General features: G+C 34.4%; 1 protein-coding gene across 2 annotated transcripts in view; it reads left to right on the top strand.

Annotated features, from left to right (window-relative positions):
- The window catches only part of LOC107614877 (TMV resistance protein N-like), a 7,464-nt gene continuing 3,715 nt past the window's right edge, over positions 12,000-15,748 (top strand). The window contains exons 1-4 of one of the 2 annotated variants that reach the window (XM_021110864.1): positions 12,000-12,657; positions 13,728-14,008; positions 14,639-14,835; positions 14,950-15,252. In XM_021110864.1, coding sequence (XP_020966523.1) covers positions 12,089-12,657; positions 13,728-14,008; positions 14,639-14,835; positions 14,950-15,252 — 1,350 coding nt within the window. In that variant the 5' untranslated portion in view covers positions 12,000-12,088. Of the gene's footprint in view, positions 12,658-13,727; positions 14,836-14,949; positions 15,253-15,748 lie in introns of both variants that reach the window. The other variant, XM_021110863.1, reaches the window with a different exon arrangement.

Below are 15,748 nucleotides of genomic sequence, written 5' to 3'. Positions count from 1 at the left end.
CAAACCTCAGAGTCTTTAACCAAGCATTACAGAATACTGACCAAAAGGGCTTTCCGAAATAACACGCTTACCGCAACAAGGGAAGAACTACACCGAGTAGCGGCAGCCCCAATAGTGGTTCCAGCAACACCCGCGCCACTCCCGGTGAGCGTAACGGTGGAAGAAGTGATGCAGCCGCTCCGAATGGCAAGCACAGTGACGAACAACACCAGCAGCGGTGAATGGCAGTAGCTCCGGCGTGGGTCCGACGGTGGCAACTCGTGATAACTCCAAACGACACCGCTTCAGTGGTGGTTTCCGGCGGACAGGCACGGCGGCACGGCCCCAGACAGCAGAGGCGATAGCGAGCACTGGGGTTCAATGAGCAGATTCGGCGGCGGGAGGAGGCATGAACAACAGCGGCGACAGCAGCACCTTCCTCCAACCCACGCGTGCGCTCTCTGTTCGTGAGCCGCCAAGGACAGCGACGAAGGAGACCCTGGCAGCAACAACAACGCGGCTCCAAGGTGGCAGCAAGAACCTCGAAGGCGTTCGGCCTTCACCGCGATGGCGAGCTTGTGGCGGGCACGACGGTGGCTTCTCCTTCTCCATCTTCGTGCAGCTCCCTTCCTCAAAGCTCGCCTTGATCTCTCTCTTACTCAGGCTAGATCGGCGGCTTCATGGTGGCGGCGACGGCAGGACGCGTTGGCGGTGGTGGTTCCAGGCCGGCAGTAGCACGCGATGGAGGTGGCGGCAAAGGCCCCCTCAGATCTTTCTTTCTTTCTTTGATTCTTTCTTTCAGGGAAAACAAAGGAAACTCTGCGTGTGTTGCCGCTGCTGAGAGCAAGGAAAGGTTGGGGGTGTGGCTAAAGGAAACCGGGTCATGGGTTAGGGTTTCAGGGTTAGGATTTCATTTTCAAAAATTAGGGTTAGGGACATGTCTGTAATTTCACATAAAATTAGGAATAATATAGTAATTAGAAGTAAATTCTAATCCAACAATAATATCCATAAAAATACTATTTGCTCATTAATTTTTACAAATTACTTTCAATAAAATGCCCAAAACCGAAAATTATAAATAACATAATTAATTTCTCTATTTTCCAAAACAGTAGTACTAATATATTAAAATATTAATTATTTAATCCAAATCATGTAAAAAATCCCTATTATTTCATAACTGCCAACTTTATAATATAATGAACACAAAGGAAACTCAGCGTGTGTTGCCGCTGCTGAGAGCAAGGAAAGGTTGGGGGTGTGGCTAAAGGAAACCGGGTCATGGGTTAGGGTTTCAGGGTTAGGATTTCATTTTCAAAAATTAGGGTTAGGGACATGTCTGTAATTTCACATAAAATTAGGAATAATATAGTAATTAGAAGTAAATTCTAATCCAACAATAATATCCATAAAAATACTATTTGCTCATTAATTTTTACAAATTACTTTCAATAAAATGCCCAAAACCGAAAATTATAAATAACATAATTAATTTCTCTATTTTCCAAAACAGTAGTACTAATATATTAAAATATTAATTATTTAATCCAAATCATGTAAAAAATCCCTATTATTTCATAACTGCCAACTTTATAATATAATTATAGCAAATAATCCAATAATTATCAAATTGGATAATAATCATAACTTATCTCAAATTCAATAACTCAAAACTTGCTTTAATTTTTTTAATAAAGAAATTTCTGAAATTAAAGCTACAGAAACACTGAATTTGAAATTAGCTAATGATAGCCCTTTTTCAAAGATTTTGCATCTTATAGAGGGGCTCCAATATTAGTTATCAATTATAAGCCTCTTAATAATGTATTAAAATGGATTAGGTATCCCTTACCAAATAAAAGTGATTTAATCAAAAGATTAAACAGAGCAAATATCTTTTCAAATTTTGATTTGAAATCAGGATATTATTAGATTTCAGTACAAGAAGAAGATAGATATAAAACAGCTTTTATAGTACCCTTTGGACATTACGAATGGAATGTGATGCCTTAAGGGTTAAAAAATGCTCCAAGCGAGTTCCAAGAAATAATGAATAATATATTTTATCCACATATAGAATTTACTAAGTATATCTTGATGATGTATTAGTTTATTCGAAAGGAATAAAACAACATATCTATCATTTAGAAAAATTTATGAATATTATAAAAGAACAAGGATTAGTTTTATCAGAAAAGAAAATGAAAATTTTTATAACTAAAGTAAGTTTTTTAGGGTATGAAATTTATCAAGGAACCATAGTACCTATCAAAAGAGCCATTGAATTTGCAGATAAATTTTCAAATGAAATAACTGACAAAAAATAATTACAAAGATTTTTGGGATGTTTAAATTATGTGGCAGAATTCTTACCTAGAATACGAGTCACTTGCGAACCTCTTTATAAGAGGTTGAGGAAAAATTCACCTCCGTGGAAAAAAGAAATGACTTCTATAATAATAAAAATAAAAAACGCAATAAAGGAAATACCTTGTATAAGTATATTAAATTTATTGGCTAAATTAATTGTAGAAACAAATGCATCAGAATTAGGATATGAATGAATTCTTAAACAAATACCTCCTAATGGCTCAAAAGAACAAATAGTAAGATATCATTTAGGAATTTGGAACCAGGCTCAAAAGAATTATCCAACAGTCAAAAAAGAGATACTTGCCATAGTATTATGCATCTCAAAATTTCAAGAAGATTTATTTAATAAAACATTTATAATAAGAACTGGTTGTAAAGCAGCTCCATGCGTTTTAAAAAATGATGTCAAAAATCTGGTTTCAAAATAAATATTTGCAAGATGGCAAGCTATGTTATCATGTTTTGATTTTACTATTGATCATATAAAAGGAGAATTAAATTCACTTCCTGACTTTCTTACTAGAGAATTTCTGCAGAGAAAAAATGGATTAAAAAACAACCTCCAGTGAAGATTATGGTCAACCTTTTGACCAAGTAAAAGAAACAAAATTACCTATTACTCCTGTACCAGCAAAAATATTATCATTAAGACCTATGACTATGTCACAGGTTGTAAAAGCATCACCATCATCATTACCTTCTAAGAGTTCTTCAATTACTACTAATAATAAATTTACATTATTACAACCATCTGATCTCTATAACACTCAACCCTTGAAAGAACAGTTTTCTTACTATGAAAAACCCAATCCTATTAAAATATTAACCATCGAAAAATAGTGGTTCAAAAAAGATAGAAAAACGCTATACAAGACTATCTTTCCAAATACTTTCTATTATATTCCTATTAACCCACAAAAAACCCAAAAGTTTTATGAATTCATATTAGTGGACACTGGATCTATTGAATTGACACATTATAGAGATCCCAACACCAAACAGCCTATTTATTCAAAAATAAAAATCATAAAAATATTATCTCTACAAGGATAGGAATTACCCCATATCAATCTAAAAGCTTTTTATTAAAATTTGAACCTTAGAACTATACATACTATGATTACCAAGAAGCGTGGAATCATATCTTATTCCTATCACCAAGTCCCCATTCTTGGTTCATTTGGTTTAGAAAGGGAATATCATTACAATTTCCTAAATGGTTCTAATCATGGTTCCAAAATTTTGGACCAATAGAAGCCTTCTTCCCAAAAGAAGCTAGTCTGGCGTATGAATATTTTAAAAGCAAGTCATCATTCTTACAAGAATACAAATTCATTTCATTCATAGCAGCAATGGGAATAAGCTGGATTATGACATGGGAATACGATTCAACAGCATATGAGGAATGTTCAAGCATACAATATTTGGTAAGAGTAGTAAAAATAAAATGGTGGAACAAATATGATATAAATTTGCTAAGAAGAGCAGCTATTGATGAATGGTTAACAACATCACAAAAGCGATCAGCAATAATAGTCTCAAGCACCACCAATGAACAAATAGCTTATAAAAAAGAGACACAATTCTTAGCGCAGAAGCGACAAATTATGGCAGCCCTAGCAGCAGCAACCTCAGAGGAAGATATCCAAATCTCTCTACAAGCAATACAAACAGTACATCTTGGAGAAGACGAAGAGGTTCAGTCCAGCCCAGCTCACTACTATCAAGACTCTCAAGATCCATTTGAAATGTAGTAAAGAACTGTATATAAAATCAATGTAAAAGCCCAATCATAAAGAAACATGATCTCAGTAAAAAAAAAAGGTAAAAAGTAAAAAGTAAAAAGTAAACAGTAAATGTCGGCAAATAGTAAAAGCAAACAGTAAATATTGGCAAACAGTAAAAGCAAACAGTACTGTCGGCAAATAGAGTATATATATATAAAGTATGCGCCTAATAATAAGCAATTAAAATAAATAAAAATTTTTAAAAATATAAAAAAATGAAATGTATAAATAAAGATAAAAGAAACAAAAAATACATAAATTACAAAAATTGTACCCTAAACACGAGAGAGAGAGAGAGAGAGAGAGAGAGAGAGAGAGAGAGTATGCGCCTTGGTGTGCGAAATCGTGATCATTCCATTCCTTGGTAACGGCGCTAAAAACTCAACACGCACGTTCATGATCTTATATCTGTTTCACAACTTCGTACAACTAACCAGTAAGTGCACTGGGTCGTCCAAGTAATAAACCTTACGTGAGTAAGGGTCGATCCCACGGAGATTGTCGGTATGAAGCAAGCTATGGTCATCTTATAAATCTCAGTCAGGCAGATATCAAATGGTTATGGAGTTCTCGAATAATAATAATAATTAAACAGAAAATAAAGATAGAATTACTTATGTAAATCATTGGTGAGAATTTCAGATAAGCGCATAGAGATGCTTTCGTTCCTCTGAACCTCTGCTTTCCTGCTGTCTTCATCCAATCAGTCTTACTCCTTTTCATGGCAAGCTTTATGTAAGGGCATCACCGTTGTCAATGGCTACATCCCATCCTCTCTGTGAAAAAGGTCCAATTGCTCTGTCACGGCACGGCTAATCATCTGGAGGTTCTCGATCATACTGGAATAGGATTCACCCTCCTTTTGCGTCTGTCACTACGCCCAACACTTGCGAGTTTGAAGTTCGTCACAGCCATCCCTTCCCAGATCCTACTCGAAATACCACAGACAAGGTTTAGACTTTTCGGATCTCAGGAATGGCCATCCATGGGTTCTAACTTATACCACGAAGATACTAATAACTCGGACTCGGTCCCCTGTATTAGATATCTAAGAGATACTCATTCTAGCTTGGTTGCATATAGAACGGAAGTGTTTGTCAGGCACGCATTCATAAGTGAGAATGATGATGAGCGTCACATAATCATCACATTCATCATGTTCTTGGGTGCGAATGGATATCTTAGAAGCGGAATAAGTTGAATTGAATAGAAAATAGTAGTACTTTGCATTAAATCATGAGGAACAGCAGAGCTCCACATCTTAATCTATGGTGTGTAGAAACTCTACCGTTGAAAATACATAAGTGAAAATAAAGGTAGACATGGCCGAGTGGCCAGCCTCCATGATCTAAGAACTGAACGTCCAAAAGATGTAAATACAATAGTAAAAAGTCCTATTTATACTAAACTAGTTACTAGGGTTTACAGAAGTAAGTAATTGATGCATAAATCCACTTCCGGGGCCCACTTGGTGTGTGCTTGGGCTGAGCTTGAAGTTTACACGTGCAGAGGCTTCTTCTGGAGTTGAACTCCAAGTTGTAACGTGTTTTTGGCGTTCAACTCTGGTTCGTGACGTGTTTCTGGCGTTTAACTCCAGACTGCAGCGTAAAACTAGCGTTCAATGCCCTTTTGCATCGTCTAAACTCGGCCAAAGTATGGACTATTATATATTTTTGAAAAGCCCTGGATGTCTACTTTCCAACAAAATTGGAAGCGTGCCGTTTTGAGTTCTGTAGCTCCAGAAAATCCACTTTGTGTGTAGGGAGGTCAGAATCCAACAGCATCAGCAGTCCTTCTTCAACCTCTGAATCTGATTTTTGCTCAAGTCCCTCAATTTCAGCCAGAAAATACCTGAAATCACAGAAAAATACACAAACTCATAGTAAAGTCCAGAAATGTGAATTTAACATAAAAACTAATAAAAACATCCCTAAAAGTAACTAGATCCTACTAAGAACATACTAAAAACAAATGCCAAAAGCGTATAAATTATCCGCTCATCACGTCTAATAATAAGCAATTAAAATAAATAAAAAATTTAAAAAATATAAAAAAATAAAATGTATAAATAAAGATAAAAGAACCAAAAAATAAATAAATTATAAAAATTGTACCCTAAACACGAGAGAGAGGGGGGGGAGGGAAGGAGGGAGGAAGAGAGAGAGAGAAAAGAGAGTGAATGAGTAAAAAATATTTGATCTTGTATAAATAGATGGTATTGAGAAAAATAAACTAATTAAATTAATTCATATATTTCATTATCATATTTATTATTTATTAAATAATTTGATATTTACTCCAATCAAATCAAATAATTAATATAATTAACCAAATTAATTAACTATATATTAAGAAGATTATCACATATTTTACTATATAAAAGAAAAAAAATTTTGTTCTAAAAAATATAAAATATAAAATTACAAAAAATATAAGTTTTTTTATTCATTAAGATTAATCATTTAAGAATAAAAGATTCTGTTGCCATTTAAAGTATTGTGTATTACATTATTGCTATTTAAAGTATTTATTTATGTACTAGGATATTTTGTATTTATTAGAGTCTATCAATGCTCTTTTTTTATAGGATTAATCTCTACATACAAGTGATTCTCCTATACAAGTTTTACAAGTCCTCTAATTGATATTACGCTCAAACGTGCCTCTAACAGATTTTTAATTTTTGAAAAGATTATGTTTCCTTTTTCGAATTTCTTGCCTTCTCTTTCTCCTTCTTCATTTACGTGCTTTTCTCTCTGTTCTCTTTCTTCGTTATTCTCGATTTTCATTATTTTTTGACATCAAGCTCTGAAATCATTTTTGAAGTGTTTCATCTTCATCGTCGTGTTTCTCCTCGTTCTTCTTTTTATTTTGCAACATTATGTATTTTTTTATTCTTTGTTTGATTTTTTCCTCCCAAAAAGAATTATGAGAATATGAAATAAGAAAATGAAGAAGAAGAAGTAGCAGAAGATGAGGAGGAGAAAGAGGAAGAGTCCTGAGTTATGCATAAGGTGTACTTCAACGAATTTTGGGTGTATTTCTTAAATCCTTTGGGTGTATTTCTGTAATCGTTTGGGTGTATTTCTGTAATCCTGTGGGTAAATTCCTGTAATCGTTTGGGTGTATTTCTGTAATTGTTTGGGTGTATTTCTGAAGTTCCATTATCTTCAAAATGATTTCAAAGCTTGATTTCAGAAATCATGAAAATCGAAAAAAAATGAAGCAAGAATACCAGTGATAAACGCAGGTAAAACAACGAATGAAAAGGCAAAGAGAGAACGCACGAAGGAGATCGAACAAATTTGGCAAGAAACTCATTTTCATGGAGGAAGAAGAAGAAGAGTCGTTCATAATGCATGGTGAGTAGCGCACTGTAGAAACAGGAAGTGGTTGAATAACGTGCGTGTATTTACTCTTGAATGTGGGAGTGTAATACGCGTGTGTTTTGTTGGGCTTGTGCCAACTTATAAGACTTGTAAGCCAAAAAGACTTGTATGTGTAACAGGCCTCTTTTTTATATTAGCTTTTGATTTTCATCTAATAAAATATAATGGTTTATATAAGTGTGGTTCATTCAATAAGTACATAATTTTTTAGCTCATTTTAGACATACCCTAAAAACATCTTTAATAAAAATAAAATAGATATCTGATCTTTATTTGAGTAGTGATCCCCTTATTTAAAATACTCCATCCTACTTATTCTCATCTCTAGTCTTATGATATGATGCAACTATTGTAACATCTCAAATTTTTTTGAAACATTTTACGTATACCCTCTAATTTTATCAAAATATCTAAACTATTCTTTACCCCTTTTCTAAACCCTAACCATCTCCTAACACACACACACACACCTTGCTGAGAATAAAAGAAAGAAAAATAGCGAGGAAAAACAGAGGGGGAGAAGAAAGGAAAAAGAGGAGGAGAAGGAGGTGACACCGATGAGGCTAGACGTCGCCGTCGTTGCCGCGGATTAGGTAGCAGGGAGAGAGAGAAGGAGTTTGAAACAGGGAATGGGGAAAGGAGAAAGGAAGAGGCGCGAGAGAGGAGGTGCTGTCCCGCCATCCTCGCCATCGCCCCTGGAGACCGTCCCTGCCGCTGGAAGGGGAGCTTTGTTGTTGCCGTCGCGGCTGCAGGTATGGGGCTTCGAAGAGAGAGAGAGAGGAGCTCGCAGAGGAGAGAGAAACACAATGGCTAGAGAGAAGAGACTCTTGCGAGGAGGGGGAGCTGGTACGCCTCCACCGTTGTCGCAAGCTGCGCCACCGTGCCTCTAGTCACCGGGAATCGCGCTGACGTCACCGAAAGTTGCTGTTGGAAACTCTGCAAGTTTGTCCTAGCTCAGCTTTGCTTTAGCCTGTTCTGTCCTTGCCGGTGGGGTGGGGGTCACCGGAGCTGCTGATGCTCCATCCTCTTTTTTCCTTTGATAAGACTAAACTTGTTTTGCCTTGTCTTGCCATAAAGCTCTATTATTGATTCTGTCCTATCATGTTTGTCGTCCCTTTTTATCCTTGCTTAGTTTTAAATCACCGTAGGCTATTAGATTCGCTGTCATTGTTACTGTGGTTGCTCTATGTTATTGATACTAGGGCTGTTGTTGAGGTTGCTGCAGTAAAAAATCGAAGTTGTTGCTACTACCTCGATCAAAATTTCGTGCTCTTTCATTCCATTCTACTTCAACCTTCCTTGGCACTCTGGTTTGATTTCTTCGGTCCTTTAGAACCAATTTATGAGTAGGCTTTACATTTATAACCGTTAATTTTTTTGTTTATGCTATTTTGAGTTTTTAATTATATTTATAAAACTATTGTTAAAGAATTTTGATTTGATTAGAATAATTAATTTATTATAATTGAAAAAAATATTTTTATAAAGTTCATATCTTCGAAATTTTACATAAGACTATATATATATTTGATGAAGTTTTATATTATTTTAGAACATTTGATTTTACTCGAATATATACTTTTGAAGCATTGAAGTATTTGTTAGTACTTATTGACTTTGAAATTGTGAAATGTGTTTGAAATTACTTATGATTGAAGAAGTTATGATTAAAAAAGATTTCTTATGAGAAAGTATTATTTGATTTGATTCAATACCGTATGTATTTGAAAGATCAAAGATTTATTATATTTGAATTTATATGTTTTGAATTGGTTTGGGAGGCTTGTATTAGAAAACCGTATTTAACGGCAGTTATGACGTTAACTTAGATGTATTTAACTCAGACTCCAACTAGCAGGGGTGTTGCTAGCCTAACATGTAGGCCACATGTTAGATCTGATATTCCGTTAGGACACACAAGAGGAAAAGGTTACCCATAGAGGTGGAGTCTTCCAAGTGTGGACTTTTGATTTGATTTCTGTATGAGAACTCCCTTATTGATTCACTTATTTATATAAATTATTATCTTCTAACTAAAATTATGTTTATATGGTCTCATGTGAATTATAGATGTACTGTCTAGTCACTGGGTTGCAAAATTCACTCCATTTTTCTAAAAATATTTTTTAGGAATAAATATTTGATTATGTGAATCTTTCTATTCAAGAGTAATGATCTGTAATGGGTATCTATTCGTTGTTGAGTTCTTAGACGTCATCTGCTCCATATGTCACAGGCAGGATCCATCCATATTTTTTTTTTTGTTAAAAATATGTAATTATTTATTTTAGACATTGTAAATTTATTTAAAATATTTGTAATTTTCTTATTCAACTTATATTTGAGTCGGTTAGGCTTGCTTGGAGATTATTTTCCTGAGCGCCGATCATGGCTCAAAATCACGGTTTGAGCCGTGACAACTACATACTTGAAAATAATTTTAGTCCTTCTAATTAAGAAATAACCCTTTCGTTTCTTTCATTTTCCAATGTATGATATTATTATGATTATGATTTAATTAACAAATGTCTTCAAAGTAGAGGAACCACAGAGAATATTATCATTGTTCAGGAGATTATGCACTTCATGAGGAACACCAAGTCTCGAAAAGGGACCGTGGCATTTAAGATTGATTTGGAAAAAGCTTATGACAGGGTAGACTGGCGTTTTCTGGAAGCTACTTTGGTCCGGTTTGGGTTTCCAAAGGCTACCATTAATCTGATATTGAATTGTGTGACTTCCTCTTCGTTGGCAGTTTTGTGGAATGGAAACAGGCTCCAAAATTTCAATCCGAAGAGAGGGTTGAGGCAAGGAGATCCTATGTCTCCTTATCTATTTGTACTCTGTATGGAAATGCTTGCTTGCTTTATCTCTCATAGAGTTTCCCAAGGTTTGTGGAACCCAGTTGCGGTTTCTAGGAATGGACCACGACTCTCTCATTTGATGTTTGCAGGTGATCTTTTACTTTTCTGTAAGGCATCAAAAGCTCAAGTAATAGAGGTCATGCATTGTTTGGACTTGTTTTCTAAAGCGTCAGGTTTAAAGGTAAATCTTCATAAGTCAAAGGCCCAGTGTTCCAAGAGGGTGTCGGAGAGGAGAAAAGGGGTTCTCTCAGGGGTCTCTAACATCCGGTTCTGCAATGATTTGGGTAAATACCTGGGAATTAACATCGGTCATGCCAGAGCTTCCAGGAAGACGGCTCAGGAGATTATTGAAAAAATTTCGAGGAAGCTCTCCAGTTGGAAAAGACGCCTACTGAATAAGGCAGGGAAGCTTTGTCTTGTTAAATCGGTTCTGGCCTCCATCTCAGTTTATGAAATGCAAATTTCTCTTCTCCCGAAGTATGCATGTAATAAAATTGATTCCTTGATGAGACAATTCTTGTGGAAAGGCCAAGCAACTGAAAAAGGGCTGCCTCTGGTCAGGTGGGAGGTCGCCATAACTCCTAAAAAGGCAGGAGGATTGGGTATTAGGGATACTTCCTGTGCTAACATGGCGCTTCTGGAAAAGTTGGTATGGGATTGCGATTTGAGGGATATTATATGTGAAACGGATTGCCTTGACATTCTGCCCATCATGCATGAGCTTACAAGTGGGTATTCATCTGAAGTAACAGATTTGGTTCACAAGATTCAGGAGCTTTTATCTCGTCCTTGGCTTGTTCACGTTGAATGGGTGTCCCGAGAAGCAAATAGAGCTGCGGATTGGATGGCTAAATATGGTGTCAAGAGTAACTCTAATCATGTTATTTGGTCTGAGCCTGGTGTTGATCTCCAACGAATCATCCGCTCAGATTTAGGATAGTTTTTGCTTTGTTTCTTTTATTGTTTAGACACCAAAAAAAAAAATGTCTTCAAAGTAATACTAATTTAGTATTACTAAAAATGTAAAAAACGAAAAGTACTCATCCTCTTAACATATTTAATGCATTAATAATTAAAATAAATTTATTTTGTTTATTGAAAGTTGAAACTTAAAAGATTTTAAAATATTTTATTTATGAGATTTATAACAAATGCTTCTCGAACAGCTAATAACAAAACTGATTATCTAGATTCTAGCATCCATTTTGAAGTTGTTAGGGAAGAAGGTAGTTGGGACTTGGGACAAAGTCAGAATAAATAACGGAATTAGAAAACGCGTATTAGTTCGATGATGTAAACAACTAAATATTTTAATTTGCTAACTATTATTCATGCAATACAAGTTGTTGAGTTGTTCAAAGTTAATACTGATAAAGGGACAAAAACATGCGTCACATGATTAAGATCAACACTATCAATATTAGTATATTACCTTGATGCTTGTGGATCGGAACAAATTAAAATTTCTAATCAAAGCTAAGAAAGACCAAGGGAAACCACTCGGTAATTAACTTCGTGATGAGTGTTTTAATATAATTACATGTATACAACTCCAATTAAGTCTGCTGAACAGATGACACTTCCACTCATCAGATGGTAATTTCTTAGTTGACGTAGACCTAGTCTACATCGCATATAGTCCACAGATTAATACAAGATATTATTATTATTGTTTGCGTTTCGTGAATATGAGATGCGAACAAAGTATTTCCTTTCTTATATAATTAACTGCTTGATTCATTCCCCCCAACATAGAGGCATGGCACTTTCAGTTACTGCTGCTGCTTCTTCTGCTTATTCTCAAGCATCTGTCACTCATCAATACGATGTCTTTATCAGCTTCAGAGGTGAGGACACGCGTAATAGCTTCACCAGCCATCTTCATTCGGCTCTCCGCAGAAACCAGATTGAGACGTTCATAGATTACAGAATCCAGAAAGGAGGAGCCATCTGGAACGAACTTGTTGAGGCCATCAGAGACTCAAACTTGTTTCTTGTTATCTTCTCTGAGAACTATGCTTCCTCAAGGTGGTGCTTGAGAGAGCTGGTGGAGATCATGGAATGCAAGAAAAAGAATGAAAATGTGATTGTGATTCCAGTGTTCTACAGAATACAACCCACACATGTTCGCAAGCAGACCGGAACTTATCACACAGCATTTGATGAGCATGAGAGATCCACCGACCGTAAAGAAGTGCAGCAATGGAGGACTGCACTCACTGAAGCTGCCAATCTTTCTGGCTTCCATTGCGATCACTACAGGTAAACTACCCCAACATTCTTAAATTTCAACAACAATATATTAGGATTTTAAAAAATATAGAGATAAATGCTTGAATAAGATTTTGATAAATGGATAATAAATATCCTTGATGAGATTTCGCCAAAATTTAGTTGAAGAATTAAAACTTTTTTATATCACTATTACAATTTTTGTTTATGTTGTTGTATTTTGCCTGAAATTTCAAATAATACCATTTTTTTTTAGAGTTTAACAAGTATTACAAAAATAGAGAACCACGGGACTGAAAATAATAAAGCCCGCGATTCAAGTGAAAGCTACCAAATAACCTAGACACCATGCTTGCATGACCAAAAAGAGAGACACCATGATTGTGACAAAGGTGCTCCATTCATCAGTCATTAACTTTCAAGTTTCAACTCCCTAACATTTAATTTCTTGGTTTCAATTACCAAAAAACAAATTTCTTGGTTTCATATCTTTTCTACCTAGCACCTTGTTTTTTCCTCTATTCTTGTTCTTGTTCTTAACATTGGCAGTGACACTTGCTAGAGGAATGGGGCAAAATCAGCAGAAATAATTTAGTTTTAATTGCAATGCAGAATATTACGTGACACATTTTAGTGGTTCAATTGGTTAAATATATAAATATATAATATTTTTTTTTAAACTGAAAAAGTTAGTATCCTTTTAAACAATTCTTTTTTGTTACTAAAGTATATAGTAATATATGTAATTTACGTATTTACTTCTTTTTTCAAAAAATAATTAAATGGGTAATAAACTCTAATTTTTAAACAAAAATATGATTCGTCACCACACGAATATATTGTTTCAATGTCATACACTTATATTATACCTCACCAAAAGAAAAATCTAATAAGATCTTTGGTTATCTAGAATTTGGTTTAACCATAACAATCCTAACAAATAAAGGCTTGATCTTGCCTTGTAATAAATAATATATAATGATTTTTCATTGAAATCAATTATCATTCAAGTCCATATACTAATAATTAGAAATTATATGTATCCATTTTCACCTAAGCATTTATTGTTTATTTCTAATGTAATCTTTATTTGCTGCTAGGCAAGAAGCAGAGTTGATCGATGAAATTGTGGAAGCAATTTTTTCAAATTTGAATAACAGTTGCTATAGAGATGAACTCAAAAGCCCCTTTATTTGTAACAGAAATTATACTTCTGTTAAATCTTTATTGAAATTCAAGTCGGAGAAAGTTCTTGTTATTGGAATTTGGGGTATGCCTGGAATTGGCAAGACAACAATTGCTACTACTCTTTTTCATGAGTGCTCCTCAGAATACGAAGGTCATTGCTTCTTAGCCTTTTCAAAAAATTTAGAAGAAAAAGGTATTAATCACATATGCGCTAAACTTCTTTCTCAATTGTTAAATCAAGATCTTCGTATCGATAATATTCGAGTAATACACTCTAGTATTATCCGTAAAATCAAGCATAGGAAAGTTTTTGTTGTGCTAGATGATGTGACTAATTCACAAATTGCAGCTGATTTAATTCAACTCTTTCGTAGTTGTCTGAGTTGTGGTAGTAAAATTATTTTGACAACAAGGGATAGAAATGTGCTTACAAGCGGAGGAGTTGAAGAAATCCATGAAGTGAAGGAAATGAATTTTGAGGACTCTCTTAAACTTTTTAGCCATAATGCCTTTCGTGGTTCTCATCCTAAAGAGAATTATTATGAGCTATCAACAAGAGTCGTAGCAGATTATGCCAAAGGAATACCATTAGCATTAAAAATTTTGGGATCATTTCTTCGGACCAAAGAAGAAAGCGAATGGGATAGTGCATTGAATAAGCTAAGAAAGTATCCCAATACTGATATTCAGCAAGTGTTGAGATTGAGTTATGATGCATTAGATGATGATGAAAAAAGCATCCTTTTAGATGTTGCATGCTTTTTCCACGAGCATGAAATGAAGATGGTAACAAGAATATTAAATTCTTGTGGTTTTTTTGCAGACATAGGGATAAAAAGCCTATCAGACAAGTCTCTTATAAGTATTTATTCATATAATAATGAAAAATACATAAAAATGCATAGCTTGATTAAAAAAATGTGTTGGAAAATCATTCATGAAGAATCTAGCAAAAATTGCGGTCAACAAACAAGACTATGGAACGCCGAAGAAGTCTGCAATATATTCCAACGTGAAAGAGTAAGAAAATCATGCTTTAAGGGTTTTGTCTTCAAGATAAGTGTATGTATGTATGTATCAAAATATTGCTTACAGAGTACTAACATTGTATTGCAATGCTGATCAATTTTGCAGGATATTCATGGAGTTGAAAGCATGATTGTGGATATGAATGAAATTACAATAGATCCACGTATAATCATTATTGCATTAAGAAAGATGCCAAAGTTAAGGTTACTTGCTTTAAGAGGAAATATCAACATGGATCTTGAATGGAACAGAATGTTTGTAGAGGATTTTCAACTTCCTAATGACTTAAGGTATATTGAGTGGGATAAATGCCCACTTAATTTTGTGCCATCTATTTGTTGGCCTCAAAAACTTGTTCAGCTTTCGATGCGAGATAGCAATACTGAAAAATTTTGGAATACAGCACAGGTAGGATCATGTTTATATTTCTTTTTATGCTTTTTTATATTTTTGTTAGATACTAAAATAAAGATTGATATATTAAAGAAATTAGTTAGTAAAAAAACGATATTTTATAAGGACAAAAAATAGATTAGTTTTGATATAAGTAATATTAATTATGGGGAGTTTATTTTAAGATTTATAATTTATAAACTTACTTTATTATTTAAGATTAAGATATGAATTCAAGATTATTTATTATTGTTGAGTTTAGAAAATAATAGCTTAATTTTTTGTGATACTAAATATATGTATTTGATTGGAATAAAAATCTAAAATGTGCTTGAATATGAACCTTTAAGTATTATGTGAATGAGCGTGTAGTATGAGTGTGTTGTGATACTTAAAATTAAAAATTGTCTAATTCACTTGAAAAAAAAAAAATCAGCAATATAGCTTGTTGCATGACTAAAAGCACTTGATGCCGCTGAAATTTTACCAATTCAGGTGAAACAAACCAAAG

Source organism: Arachis ipaensis, chromosome B09 (genome assembly GCF_000816755.2).
Source record: "Arachis ipaensis cultivar K30076 chromosome B09, Araip1.1, whole genome shotgun sequence".
Taxonomy (NCBI): Eukaryota; Viridiplantae; Streptophyta; class Magnoliopsida; order Fabales; family Fabaceae; genus Arachis; species Arachis ipaensis.
Note: the sequence above shows the minus strand (reverse complement) of the source record. Positions and strands in the feature narration are given on the sequence as shown.